This window comes from Letharia columbiana, assembly GCF_014066305.1.
Source record: "Letharia columbiana isolate WasteWater2 chromosome Unknown Sc0000001_s0, whole genome shotgun sequence".
NCBI classification, from domain to species: domain Eukaryota; kingdom Fungi; phylum Ascomycota; class Lecanoromycetes; order Lecanorales; family Parmeliaceae; genus Letharia; species Letharia columbiana.
The window spans coordinates 230785-244854 of record NW_023501037.1 but is presented as its reverse complement, the minus strand read 5'-3'; the positions used below and the strand labels follow the sequence as shown (position 1 = coordinate 244854).

At 37.4% G+C, this 14070-nt stretch overlaps 4 protein-coding genes across 4 annotated transcripts; 2 read left to right on the top strand and 2 right to left on the bottom strand.

Annotated features, from left to right (window-relative positions):
- Positions 1-985: 985 nt before the first annotated feature.
- On the bottom strand, positions 986-2045 carry HO173_000695 (uncharacterized protein; the record flags this gene model as incomplete). Its single annotated transcript, XM_037302644.1, has 4 exons — positions 986-1152; positions 1217-1489; positions 1551-1684; positions 1771-2045. 4 exons carry the CDS (start codon positions 2043-2045, stop codon positions 986-988), a joined length of 849 nt encoding a protein of 282 aa, XP_037170151.1.
- A 7392-nt stretch (positions 2046-9437) lies between these two features.
- On the top strand, positions 9438-9767 carry HO173_000694 (uncharacterized protein; the record flags this gene model as incomplete). Its single annotated transcript, XM_037302643.1, has 1 exon — positions 9438-9767. The coding sequence occupies one exon, from the start codon at positions 9438-9440 to the stop codon at positions 9765-9767; it is 330 nt and encodes a 109-aa protein (XP_037170150.1).
- A 48-nt stretch (positions 9768-9815) lies between these two features.
- HO173_000693 (uncharacterized protein) lies at positions 9816-11105 on the top strand (the record flags this gene model as incomplete). Its single annotated transcript, XM_037302642.1, has 1 exon — positions 9816-11105. One exon carries the CDS (start codon positions 9816-9818, stop codon positions 11103-11105), a length of 1290 nt encoding a protein of 429 aa, XP_037170149.1.
- A 596-nt stretch (positions 11106-11701) lies between these two features.
- On the bottom strand, positions 11702-13070 carry HO173_000692 (uncharacterized protein; the record flags this gene model as incomplete). Its single annotated transcript, XM_037302641.1, has 5 exons — positions 11702-11749; positions 11801-12291; positions 12352-12438; positions 12499-12955; positions 13008-13070. 5 exons carry the CDS (start codon positions 13068-13070, stop codon positions 11702-11704), a joined length of 1146 nt encoding a protein of 381 aa, XP_037170148.1.
- Positions 13071-14070: the final 1000 nt, after the last annotated feature.

Genomic DNA, 14070 nt, shown 5'->3' with positions numbered 1-14070 from the left:
CGTAGGGAAGGTCAGTTCATTCATTTCATTCATGCCCTCCCTCCGTCCTTTTCCCAACCGGCTGACCGACGGGACAGATATCGTCGACAGCTTTAAGATCTTCAAATCATCCCCTTAACCAATTGCCCTTAACCATGTTTTTACAACTCGCGCGCGGGCGGGCGTTCGGTCGGTGCTTCAGGTTCGGCGGTTCGTAACGTAATATTATCGGGCAGCTAGTCATAACGTCGTCGTGAACACTTAGACGCAAATTCAGCCAGACCTCCCCCTCTCGTCATTTGCGCTTGAGCTTCCCATGAACGTCGTCAGATCACGGCTGCGTAAATTCGTCATCCAAAGGCAAAAAGGAGGAAGGGGGGAGACTTATATTTGCAACTCCAACGCAACAGCTCCCTACCCGCATCCGCCTTCCCCACGCACGACGCAGACCGCAGCCGGCGAGCCGCTCCTGGCTCCGAAAGTATCGGGCCCCCGGTGCTGTGTTCTGACTTCCTCCGACCCCCTCCCTCCCTCCTTGCCTTCAAAGCCTTTCTTTCACCACCTACCTACCTACCTACCTACCTAAGCTTCCCCAGCCATGCCATTTCAGCCCCGCATGGTGCCCGAGGACGAGGACGTGTGTAGAGCTCTGCAGGTTGTTTTCGTGTTCCGCGATGACGCGTGGGCGATAAACTCTCGGTCGAGGATATGGTTGTTGGGGATGGGGAAATTGGGGGCTGGTGGGGGGGGGGGGCGGGTTGGGGGGTTATTCGGTCCGGATTGCGTATGCTGGGGCGGTCGTTGTGGAAGTTTTTCTTGATGGGACGGATGGGGGGTTTGGGGGACGGGGAGGGGGGGGGGTTTATGAGGAGGGTTGAGGTGGACGAGATGTTCTGAATTGGAGGTGGGGTGGATCGGATGTGCATAAGATTATGACTGCGTGACATGGGACCGGATGGGGGTTTAAGATTTGTTCCGAGAAGGTCTGATTCATTTTCGTCTCGTGCTAGTCCAACAATACCTTGCAGCCGTCGGCGCTGGAGAGGAAGACGGTCAGCGCTTGCTTTTCTTGCCCTGTCGGTACAACGGGATACCCTGGTGGCAATCTGATATCCGGGAAGGTTTGTATGATTCGAACGATGGCGCAAGACGCTTCCATCAATGCGAAGTCCTCTGGGAGATTGTCAGACCCGCAGGCTCCTCCTCCTCACAATGATAGCTTGGAAGTGGAACTCACTGCCGAGACAAAGCCGGGGTCCGCCGTGAAAGGGTATATAGCCCCAGCCAATGTTCGCGAGTTCAGGACCTTCCCATCGCTCTGGTCGGAACTCATCGGCGTCATCACCGTACAAGTCTTTTCGTCGGTGCAGGTAGTAGGCTAGAAATCCTACACCCACTCCACGGCGTACGAGCAGTGGAGCATCGCCATCTGGACCACCACCGCGGGGCAGCCAGGTGGTTTTTTGGGCTATGCGGACGTTTATGGGGACGGAGGGATAGAGTCGGAGGGCTGTGGGGGTGAGCAAACTTTGGTCAGCGGGGTGCAGGGAACGAGCGAGATTCTCACGTACTCTCATTCAGTACACATTTGAGATAGGACATCTTTTGGACATGATTCCTGGTCAATTCTTGGTCGTCTCCCATGACGGATCGAATCTCGTTGCGAAGACGATCTAGAGCGGAAGTATGGCGGACGAGGAGGAAGCTAGGACCGAACTCTCAGCATGGCGTTTAGCAACCACTTCCCGTGGCGCAGAGCAAGAAGAGTAGTCGAGAGGTACAGAGGCTTACAAGGTCCAAGACAATAGGCACGCAGTGGTATCTCTTCCAGCCAACAAGACATTCACGAGCTGATCACGAACGAGCACTGGATCCTGCATCTCGTCGTATAGATCTTGGATAAAAGCGTAGCGATCCGAATCTGGTCCCGTCTTATTCTTTTCTTGTAAAGCTTGCTTGACAAAGACGTTGGCAAAGTCTTTGACTCCTCTACAGGCGGCTTTATATCTCGATGGGCTGTACGCCCAATAGAAATCCTGCAGCCGCGTACGAAGCGAGCTTATCATGGACGCGTAGTCAAAGTCTTTGGCAAAATCCTGCTGGGCTTCTTCGAGGCCATCGACGGATTGACCGAAGATGAGTGCGGTAGTCGTGGCCAACGTGAAGCGGAATAAGAAAGGCTGTAAATCAACGACATCACTGGAAGAGGACAATCCGGCGATGAGACTATCCTATATATAAATATAGATAAAAGAAATAAAGCTATAGATATAGCATAGCACCTAAAGCAAGAAAATAAAATTATTATTATTCTTATAATCATTTTCATATAATACTATAAAAAGTAAGGACGCTAAAGTCTTCTTCTAAGTAAGTATAAATCTCCTTAAAAAAGTATAAACTTCTCGAGAAAGCATAAACTTCGCGAAAAAGATAAGTCTAAAGCTTTCTATAAGAAGTATAAACCTTTAGAAAAGCTTCTAGCGGGGATATTAGAGTAGTTTGCTGTTATGATAATAAGGGGGTAATAAGATCTAGGAGGTAGTCTATACGAGTAACGAATTTCTTGAGATAATCTTCGTAAAATATATATCTAATTTTTTAACTATTAAGTTATATAAGTATAAAAGATCTTTTATAAGATTTACTATATCTTACTTATTCGAAATAGACCTCTCTAGCGGGCTTTTAGCTTTTCTATATTTTTCTAGTATAATATAATTAGATCGTTAATATAATGCGTAACTTGCTTAATCTCTTTATTATATCGGAAAGTTATATCTTTCTTCTACTAATTTAAACGTTATCTAATCATATTATAAAGATTCGCTTAATAAATAAGATATTAATATATAATTTAAGTATAGCTAATAGAATTCTTTAGCTAAGTTATCTAAGTAGGAATATTATATTTAAAAAGTATACGTAAGGTAGATATACTAGTAGAAGCTTCTTATAGTAGTCCGAAGAGGATACTAATAGAAGAGATTTTTAAGTATTTAATAACTCGTATATTAATTAAACTTCTAGTCTTTAGTAGACGCTGATCTTATTTTAATTTAGTATAAAGGGAATTCTTATAAAGTATCGCTTTTAGTAGTTTATTATAGATTTCGATTATTCTTATACTCTTAAAAGTATTAGAAGGGCTATATATAACGATAATATCTTCGAATCTCAAGAATTCTTTTAACTTATTATTATAGAAATATTAATCGCGATTAAGATAGTAGATATAAGACTTTCTATATATAGTAAAGAATAACTTAAGATATTAGATAATATTCTTTATATTAGTAGAGATAGTAATAAAGAAAATCGTAAATCTACTTATATAGTAGACTTTTATAAGTATAAAAGTAGATTCTACTTTAATAGTTTTAAGTAAGTCTATAAAATTTATTTTTATAAGTTAAAAAGAGTATATAACTTTAATAGAATATAAAGGCTAAGATCTAATAGTAGGTTTATACTTAGTATACTTAAGATACTCTAATAATATACTTCTTAATATCTTATACTTTTCTAGACTAATAGTAGTTACGTAGTCTTATTAGAATATTAATCTTAGTCTAATATTCGCTTTTATTATAAACTTTTCGAAAGTATTATAAATATCTTTTCTTTCGATATATAAGATAAATATATGTCTTCTCGAAAGATCTATAGAATATATTATATTATTCGATATTTAAAAGCTTTTCGAAGTAGCGTAGTAGTAAGAGTCGAAGATTCTATAATAAGAAATTCGTAGATTTTATTAAATTAGATACTATTATGATAAGCTTTAATCTAAATCTTAACGTTCTTATCGATCTTATCGAAGTCTTTCGTAGATGATTTTATAGCTTCCGTAGTAGAAATAGCTTTTAGCGAGAAAGAAGAAATATTATATAGCGTGCCCCTATTAACGATTTTAAGTTACTTCGATTTAATAAGTACTATTAAAAACGAATTAAATTTATTCTTATTATTCTTTTAGATTTATTTTGAGCTATAATTCTTTAATTTCTATTATACTCGTATAATTATAATATTCTCTAAGTATTTAATATCGAATAAGATTCTCGATAAGTCGTTAATAGCTTTATTTCGAGGTTTAGATATATACTAAATAGTAAGATTTAAGCGATAAAGTTTATTAGCTCTAATATTTATAGATTTTCTTATAAAGATCTAAGTTAAGAAAGTATATAAGAGGCTTATAATTAGTATATATTATAGTAGACTAATATAAGTACTTATATAAGTAGTTATACTTCTTATAGAATATAATAATAGCGTAGAGTTCTCGCTTATAAGTAGGGTACTTCTTTTAAATAGAATTAAAGATAAACGAATTATATAAGATAAATACTTTCTTATTCTTTTCTATTACGATAGACTTCTAAGATTATAAAGCTTCTTAATAGAGATAGCTTCTTATAGTATAAGAATATAATACTATATAATAGTATATTTAACTATAAAATAAAAAGTATTAATATATATATAAACGATTCGACTTAAGTTAATATCGTATATGTTAATTCTTATAATATATTTAATATATAAATTATTAAATAATAGCTATTCTACTTAAGTCTATCTCTATTTTATCTTTCTTATAAGTCTAAAAAGAGATCTCGCGATTTCCGCGAAGTTCTTTACTTATCGACGCGTAATATCGATAGTTTCTAAGAAATCTCGAACTTTCGAATTAATCTAAAGAAATAGATTACTTAACTACTTTAATAACTTATTCTTTAAGAATATAAATATATTCTTTAATAATATAAGTTATATTAAGAATCTTAATTAATAATATAGATAGTTATAATTTCTTAAAGAATAAAAGTAACTTAATTTACTTAACTCTAGAAAAGAAGTAATATTATAAAAAAGAAAATAAATTCTTAAAGTTATAAAAGCTATTAAAAAACTCGTTTATATAAAATATAAGAGATAATAAAATCTTAGAATTCGACGAATATAGTAACGAAGATTTAAAAGAAATAGAATTAAATAATTTATAAGCTAGCTTTATTATAATAAAGTCTATAGATTATAATCTCTACTTATATTCTTATAGACTATATCTAATTAATATCTAAAATAATAAAAATAAAGTAATATCTATCGTTAGAATATAGAGATATTATAAGATACGTGTACTTTAAATTAGTTAAGAATAAGTATTTATAATATAAATTAAATAGATAATTATAAACTTTCGAGCTTAGCTCGAGATAAGCTTCTAAAAAAAGCTTTATAACTTATAAATAATCGAAAGTTATTCGAGGCTCGTTAGTAGATTTTAAATCCTCGACTTTATCTATTATAATAGCCCGTGTATTTTATAGAAATAGGCGTTTATTTGTAGGCTTAGTGAGTTTATAGATATTATCTTTAAGATCGTTCTAAATAAGCTTTCTTAGCTATTATTCTATATAAGGAAACTAGTACTTCTAAGATTTCGAGAAAGTAGGCTTTATATTAGATATAATATATACTTGATATATATAATAAGATTCTATATAAGATAGATCTCTTAGATCTTTTTTATTAAGATATTTATATTAATATAATAATTATAATATTTATAATCTCTACTCTACTATAATAATAAGCGATTTAAGAATTAATTTTAATTCTAGCTTAATAATCTATTCTTCGAATTCTAATAATAAGAAATACTATAAAAGACTTCGAACGAATTATTCTTCTAGAAGAAAATACTTGTTTAAGAGATATTTATAAAAATAATAATATTAGTATTTTTAAAGTATTAAAGACTTCGATAGATTAGCCGAGAAAGTTTATGATAGTTACTTACTTTAGTAAAGAAAAAGAATTAAGATTCTTAAAGATAATAATAGAAGTATTTAAGGGGCTTAAATTCTTAAAGTAAGCTACTATGAGCTCTAGTAATTTAATATTCTACTTAAGATAGACTTAATTTACTAAAAATTCTAACGCTTAATCTCTTTAATATCTAATAAATTATTTTTAGAATTAGAAGAACTATTAGATTCTAAAGAATTAACTTTCTTTAAAAAAAGTCTTTAATATATTTTACTTAATAGCTTTCGAGATAGTTATAGCGAACTTAAGATATATTAATAAATTATAATCTTTATAGAAAATTATTTTCGAACTCTACGATTCTTCGAACTTTCTCGCCTTTCGATCTATCTTCTAGAAAAATAATAGAAAAATAAATTAAAATAAAAGTATTTATAGTTTAAAGCTACGAAATTTCGAGAATTAAACTAAGATACTTAGATCTCCCTAATTCCGTAATAAATATAACTTTCGAAGTTATAAAGTATCGAATATTTCTTTAGATTTCTTTTATATTAATTATAAGTTATATTTAATACTCTAATATAATATTATAATAATTCGCTATATATATAAAAAGATCTTTAAATTTAATCTTCGAAAATAGATAAAGATATAAACTTAAAAGGCGTATTAGTTTAGAAGATATTATATTTATATCAAAACCTTAATTCGTCTAAGTATAAGATTTCTCGAGGCTAACGTTAAATCTATTCAATTTCTTTATAATAATAAAAATATAAAACGCTTTATTATATACTTATAAGAGAGCTTAGAAAATATATATACTTCTTAGCTTTTATAGTAGAAATATTAATCTAAAATATGAATACTAATATAGTAGAGTTTTCTAAAGTCTATTAAGAAGACTTAAGATATAGAATACTTAAGATATAGATATAGAAGAAAATATCGATATAGATTAATAGACTTATAAATACTCTAAAGATAGTATAGATATCTATAAAATTTATTAAATAAAAGTAGATTAAAAGCTAATTAAAGATACTTATATAATATTTATAATAAGCTTTAATATTTAATTCTTAATAACTCGAGTATAGAGACGCTTTAATTACTTATATAAAGTAGATAAATATATTATAAGATTTATTATACTTATATTAACTTTAATATTCTTAAATATATATCGAATCGATATAAGAGAATTATATTCTAATTTATTAAATAGATCTATTAAAGATTAAGATTCTACTTTTTTATTAACTCGCTTCTTATTCTTATATTTAAAATACTTTTCTTTTAAAATAATCTAAGATTAGTATAACTAGTTCTAAAAAGAAGATTCTTAATCTATAGCTATCGAAGAATTATTATAAATCTATTTAAGTAGAAGCTTATTACGAGTAAAAAGAAGTATTGAGAATTTAGATTAATATTAAACTACTTTTATTAATATTAAGATATCTAAAACTACTATAATATAAATTACTATAATTAAATAAATACTAATTAAGACCTCTTAGATTACTTTTCTTATTATTACTAAGATATCGATATCGATATTAATATTAATACTAATACTTCTTTTATATAAGCTCGCTTATTAGAGTCTAATCCTTTACCGAGGAAAGCTTTAGCGATTTTTATATTAGCGAAACGAGATCGATTTAGCCCTACTACTTCGAACTATACTAAATTAGAATAAGATGAAATATAAGAATTTATAAAGCTTAAAGGCGTATTACTTAACTCGATTTAGTAGAAGAAGAAGAAGAAGAAGAAGAAGAAGCTATAAAAGGCTTCGGCGAAGAAATAATCTTATAGAGTCTAGAAGATTTATTAAACTCCTCGAAACTCTAACGAAAGTAAAGTTTAATTATAAGTTATCCTCGAAAATAAGTATTCTTAGATATAATTATTCTTAAGTAGGTAGTAAAGTACTATTATAATTAGAAGAGATGTAATTCTTAATATTACACTTAATATATAGCTAATTATCTTTCCCGTAAGACTAGTAGATAGTATTATTAATATAAGAGTTCTTCGAAGTACTATAATTAGATATATCTTTTAAAATAAATTAATAATTATAAAAGCGACTATTAGCTATAGAATTCGAGAGATTCGCTTCTATTAGCGTTTTCTTTATTAGGATTTTAAATTAAGATCGAAGTCGAAGTAGAAAGTAAAAGTAAAAACTTTATATAAAGAATAACGATACTCTAAGAGTTAAGAATTATATAAAATATTAAGATCTCGCGAAAAGCCTCTAGTAGCTACTTCGATGAATTTGTATAAAAGAATTAAGACTAATAGTATAAGGGCCTCGAGGCTTTAGTAGCTTAATGAGAGGCAAGTAAGAAAGTTATTTACTACTTCGATAAGTTTCGTTTTATAAGAGACTTATAGAATTATAGCTAGTTGAATCTCGATTCTTTATTTAAAAGCTTCTAGATTTCGACGTTAATACGTTATACTTCTTTTGCGAGATTATAGATTATATATAGAGATCTATCGGACGATATTATACCTCTTATTACTTTCTTTTAAATCTCGTAATTATTTAATTCTCTAATAAAGATATAAAGAATAATATTAAGTATAATAGATTTAAGAAGATTAAAGATAGTATTAAGAGTAGTAGCGAGTTTATTCTTAATTTTAACTCTCTATATTAAGTTAATAATACGCTTAAAATAAAAAGTAAGAAATTCTTTAAGAACGTTAATATAGGTCTATAATCTCGATATTAAATGAGATCGCACTTACTTTTATAGCTTTCGAGAGAAACTTCTCGTAGAAGATAACTCGGAATTACTAGATTGTCTATTAAAAACTAGTATACTCTACTTTAATAAGAAGTTAAATAGCTTCTAAATAACTTTCTAATTACTCGAAAGTATCGTCGATAAAAAGTATATTAAGATATCTTAGATACTTAACTAAGAGAGAAATAATCTTCTTTATCTTAATAATTCTTTATATTAAAATTAAACTTTCGAAGTTACTTTGCTATTAATATGCTAGTAATCTTCGAGAAGTTATTATATATAGTAAATATAGAATAAGATATAATTACTTTTATAGTATTACTAGAAAGAGTATTAGACTATATAAGAGCTTTAGACTAATCTAAAGAAGGCGTGCTTCGATAAGATTCTAATAACGAGACTATAAAATTCGTAGAACTATTATTAAGAGGAATTCTTAAGAAGTCTAAGATGTTAAGACGATAGTAATAAGCTTAATTTCTTCGAGGAGATTTCTAATACTCGCTAGAATAATAATATTATAACTTACTTACTTTTATAGTAGTAAGAGAGTTCTAATAAGTAATAGATAATAGCTTAGAAAATCGAGTTGGGTGATAGTAACTTCTTGAGATATTTACTAAAGGCTTCTTAAGTCTCTAGAAGTGATTTAATAGATATAAGAGGCTTTCTAGACTGAATGACTTAAGAAAGTACTTTCGTAGTGAGATTTTCAGTGAGGGATTTAGTGGAAGAACGAATAATGAGTGATTATAGTCGGATAGGCTAAATGAGGATTATAAAAGATACGCAAGAATAATAGTAAAGATTCGGTTCTTTTATCTTGGATACTTTCCTACTATTCATGATTATTGGAGGACTGATGGTATTGCTCCGGTGCCTTCGATTCTTACTAGCGAAATGGCACGGGACCGCTACGTGCTTCTCCGGAGAATGATTCATTGTTCAGATCCTGACGAAGAGGATTCTTTCACTATTGGAAAGGGTAGACATCAGAAGCCTGTATGGTATAAGAAGATGCTTCCATTTGCCGATGAGATACGAAGTAATTGGAAGAAATTACGCACCCCAAGTAGCCACTGTGCAATTGATGAATGCATGATCAAGGAGACGGGGCGCACTCATCATTCTACCATGGCTCCAGGCAAGCCAATTAAGGAGGGATACAAGGTTTTTGCAATTGGTGATGAGGGCTATCTCTACAACTATGCATGGTATTCGCCTGAATAAGGCCTCGAGGGTAGGCCCAAAGTCAAAGGTCTCGGAGACACAAGCGCCATGGTCTTCAAATTGGCCACTGATATACTACCCCCTGACTCCATCCTCTTCATGGACAACTATTTTACCGAACCAAAGCTTGCTAGCAAGCTGAAGGCCTTAAGGATTGCTGTGTGTGGGACTATGAAGCCAAATCGGACGGATCTTCCAGAATTGCTTGTGGAGATGAAACAGCGATTTGCTAAGGATATCCCGTACGGTACCCTTGCTGCAGTGGTTCAGGACGATATTCTCATGGTAGCCTGGCAGGATAACAACCTTGTTTTGGCCCTTACCACTGCCTACGGTGTCAGAGAGGTTGATGACACTATTACCAAAAAGAGAAAGCGTCCCAGTAGGACAAGTACTAATAATCGCATTGTCTTACCTGCTTTCAAAGAGGATGGGAATGACGTCTGGCAAAAGGATTTCGGTGTTCCGAAGATCTTTTCTACTACAACAGGCATATGGGGGAGATTGATCGATTCAATGCACTGGTGGCTGCATATTCTTCCCACAGGGCTTGCAATCGGATATGGATGCCCCAATTTCACTGGAAACCCCCCACCACCGCGCACGCCCGTCGCCGACGGCGGCGGCAGCAGCCCCGGCCTCCCCCGCGGGGCCCGAAGACCCGCGCCGCCTCGCCCGCGAACATGTCGTTCCGGAGCGTCGAGCAGGGCGTCGGCGTCCGGCGGGCGCGCGCCGGGCGCGGAACAGCGCACCTGGGGCGCGAAGGATCGGACGCTGACGATGAGGTTCGCCTTCTCTCCTACGCGGGTACGGGGCGGAACGCCGGGCGAGTCAACAAGGACGGGTTCCGCGCGCCGGATCGATCGATCGGGGGAGGGGGGGTTTTTTTTCTTTCCTTGGTTCTTGAGACTCCCGCCCCATGTCTCGGGGCCGCACGCATTGCTCGAGGATCTCTCACGCCGCTTGCGCGATGCGGTACCAGGACGCCTTGTCCAAGACGGCGATGCCGGGGCGCGAGATCACGTTGATGACGCAAGAGCCGTCGGCTGTGGATGCGCACGGTGCGCTGTCCCGCATGCGCTCGCACCCGGAGCGAGGTATGGATGGATGGGATTGATTTCCGGCGTCAGACTCACAGCTGTAGACCCTCCAAGGCAGATTTACCGACCAGCGACCCTGTGTGCGGGGGCCCCATGTCAGGTCGGATATAAAGTGCGGTATCTGGTCGTAGGCGTCGTGGCAGCTGTCGTAATTCAGATCGGATCCGTATCCATCCGGGTCGCATTGGATTATCAGGTGGGAGAGGTTGGAAGAGGGTGCTGGTTGTCCGTTAGGTAGCGACGCGTTGGCTGATAGATTTGAGGGGTTCAGTGTCGCTAGGGGCTTTGGAATTAGAGGCTGTGCGGCATTCAACGTGAGTGATGCGACCCCAGCTGTAAAGAAGAATGGAACAGAGAACATTGCGGGCGGTAAAGAGGTTAGTATCATGATATGATGTAAAGGCGTGGCGAAGAAGGGTCTGCAGCGTTTTTTCATACATTGAGGTACATATGATATAGTTGTTCCTGAATGCTCGAGTACGGTCGAGTGTATCAATGAACGCGTAGATAACCTGCCGTCGCGAGAAAAGATTTGCTCTCTTATATTGTATGCGCCGAAGATGCTTGTCGTGTCGCTAGTGTGATACTTTTCGTAACACCAGCAATAAAAATAGCACTAATCTAGGTCCTGCTACCAGAGTGTAATTGCCGGCTTCTCTATACCGGGGCTTGTAGGAAGCGCTTTAGTAATCAAATGGACTGACGCGCCTGGCCTGGATATACGGTGTTTCTATCAGAAAAGAAGAAGACATAATCGTTACACTCATGCGGGATACCTATAGCCTGTGTATAAGATGTTTTCACTGCAGATAAGAAAACCGTTACACTCGTTATTCACACAAAAGACTCGGCGGAAGGTCTCGTGGTTGGCTGGCGGGGTGTCTGGACCGATCATTAGCTTCATTTACTTGTAACCAAGCTAGGTGACTTTACCTTCTCGGAATGGATTCTCTGCGTCACTATGATACCCGGCCCATGCAATGGCAGTTCTATATCGTCCCCTCGGTTATCAAAGCTTCCTTCGCCGTACCGAGATCGCCGTATGTGCGTCCTCACACCCCCCAGCACCTGCGACGGTATCTCTGGCAGCTCCTTACTTCTCGAGCCCTTAGTATTCCTTCTCCATAAGTTCCACGACGTAGAGGTGTCCTCAGCCGGGGTCCGGTACTTCAGTGCTTGGTGTGCGACGAACAGGGCTCTGAATGCTGTAAAAGATACCACGATAATCGCAACGGCAGCTTCTATCTCGTACCACAGTAGAACCCATGAGGAGTCGACTCCGCCAGTGCTGGTGTTTGCGCCAGCGACCTTGATGATGGAGACGATCATTGTGCAGACACTGAGACAGAGAATGCCGCACAGGGCGAGTTTACGGCGGATGCTGATTCGAACATTCCAGAGGAGGAGGACTGGGACTGAGATGACTGATTCATTGGTCAATATTATCGAGGCCACTAGTCTCGACAAAAAACGCCAAGACTTACGGAAAGCGTCCGTAACAATGTCCAGGATTGTGATGGCTTTGAGCACACCATTCTGCCTCTGATGAGCCGCTGGTGTCACGCATTTGACTTCAAGCGCATCAGTAAAGATCGTATAGTGATCTTGACAAGGAAGAAGAGTTGACGGACCGAAGATTTCCTGGTTCCAGTAGGCACACACGATGAAGATAGCAAAGATCATGACGAAAGCAGTAGGAATGAGTATGGCAAAGATGCACCACCACCAGACCATCATCTTCTTTTGCTGCCGGAGAAGGGCTCGGAAAAAGAACAAGAAGGAGAACTTGACGCTGACAATGGCAACTCCCAGGAGCGACGTGACAGCGTCCTCCAGCTTCTCGCCCAATATGAGGGACGAGATGAAGTTTGCAGGGGCAGATTCCAAGCCGGCTTCCACAAGTTCCTCTGAGTAGAAGTGTGGTACGTCGACGTAGGTCATCACGGTGCCGGCCAGGAAGGTGATTACGGCGAGCAGGAAGAAGCCATCATCGACAGTGAAGCCACGAGACTTGTATGTGCGGGCGCGGATGACTGTTCTGCCAGTTGCTACGATCAATGCTATGCCGAGCAGGAAACCAATGGCAATCTGCGCTCGCGTGAGCTCAGATATAGTCAGATGTGCCACTGTGCATGGTCACCTGGAAGGATGTCTGGCCGATCTTTGGAGGCGCACTCGGTGCTGCAGCAGCACCAGTCGACATCTTGACCCAAGGCTTTTCTATTTACCGAGTATTGAGCGTGCGGACGTTGAATGGTGAAGTCGGATGACAGATGGTCATGACATGACGGAAGACAAGAATATAAGGAGGGTGGAAGAAGGAAAGACGGAAGCGGCAAAGGTAATAGGCATAATTTGGAGAGCGCATTGCGATAAATCGTTGAGACACGGGGTCTTGACTCTCGAATCTTCAATATGCAATGCGGGATGATGGTGTGTTGAGACTCTCCCATGATTGGTCAAAAGGAAGGTGTGGAATAAAGTGATCAACGGTCGCCGAAAGCGCGCATGAGGCACAGCGCTTAGCATCGTGTATCAGAAAGCTGACTATCTGATAAGCTGCATGTAAGTCGTATCTTGGGCGGCGAGTTCCACCACTACGGTCAGAGTGTGCATTGGGGAATCAGATCGGAGATCTGGATATAGTATGGCCGAACCCTCCCACCTGTTTGGCGGAGATATTTAGTTCGTATCAGGTTCGATTCCTAATGGCGCTGGTACAATGGTGTTGCGGTGCTTTTTATTTTCTCCACCCCTCCCTTCCGTATGGCTCGCTCCGAATGAAGTGGGAGAAGTCTCCTGTTGGGCGGAAACATGACTTGGTGTAGGGACTCGATCCATTCAGCTCTCCTTGAGTGACGAGTCTTGACGCCTTGACCAGCAATCTCAGAGACCTTTTGGTCTCTCAATCATACGAAACTCAGGGCAAATCTTGTCAATACCGTCATCTTCGCGGATCCGACTAAATCCCAAGTCGTCGGATCTGCGAATTAGCGGCGAGGTAGACTTCGTTTGAAAAACTCGTTGTGGGTAAGTCCATAGTAGTGCCTATGTTGTGAGTCTGTTTGGCCTCTCTTGTAGTGACAGATGTACAAGCGTGGAAGTTGAGTGCAGCTAGCTATTCTTTCAGATGGAGAAGTCGCAAGTACGGAGAAGATGCAGGAAGAAGAGTGAGAATAATGGCGGGGCAGAAAAGCAAACCC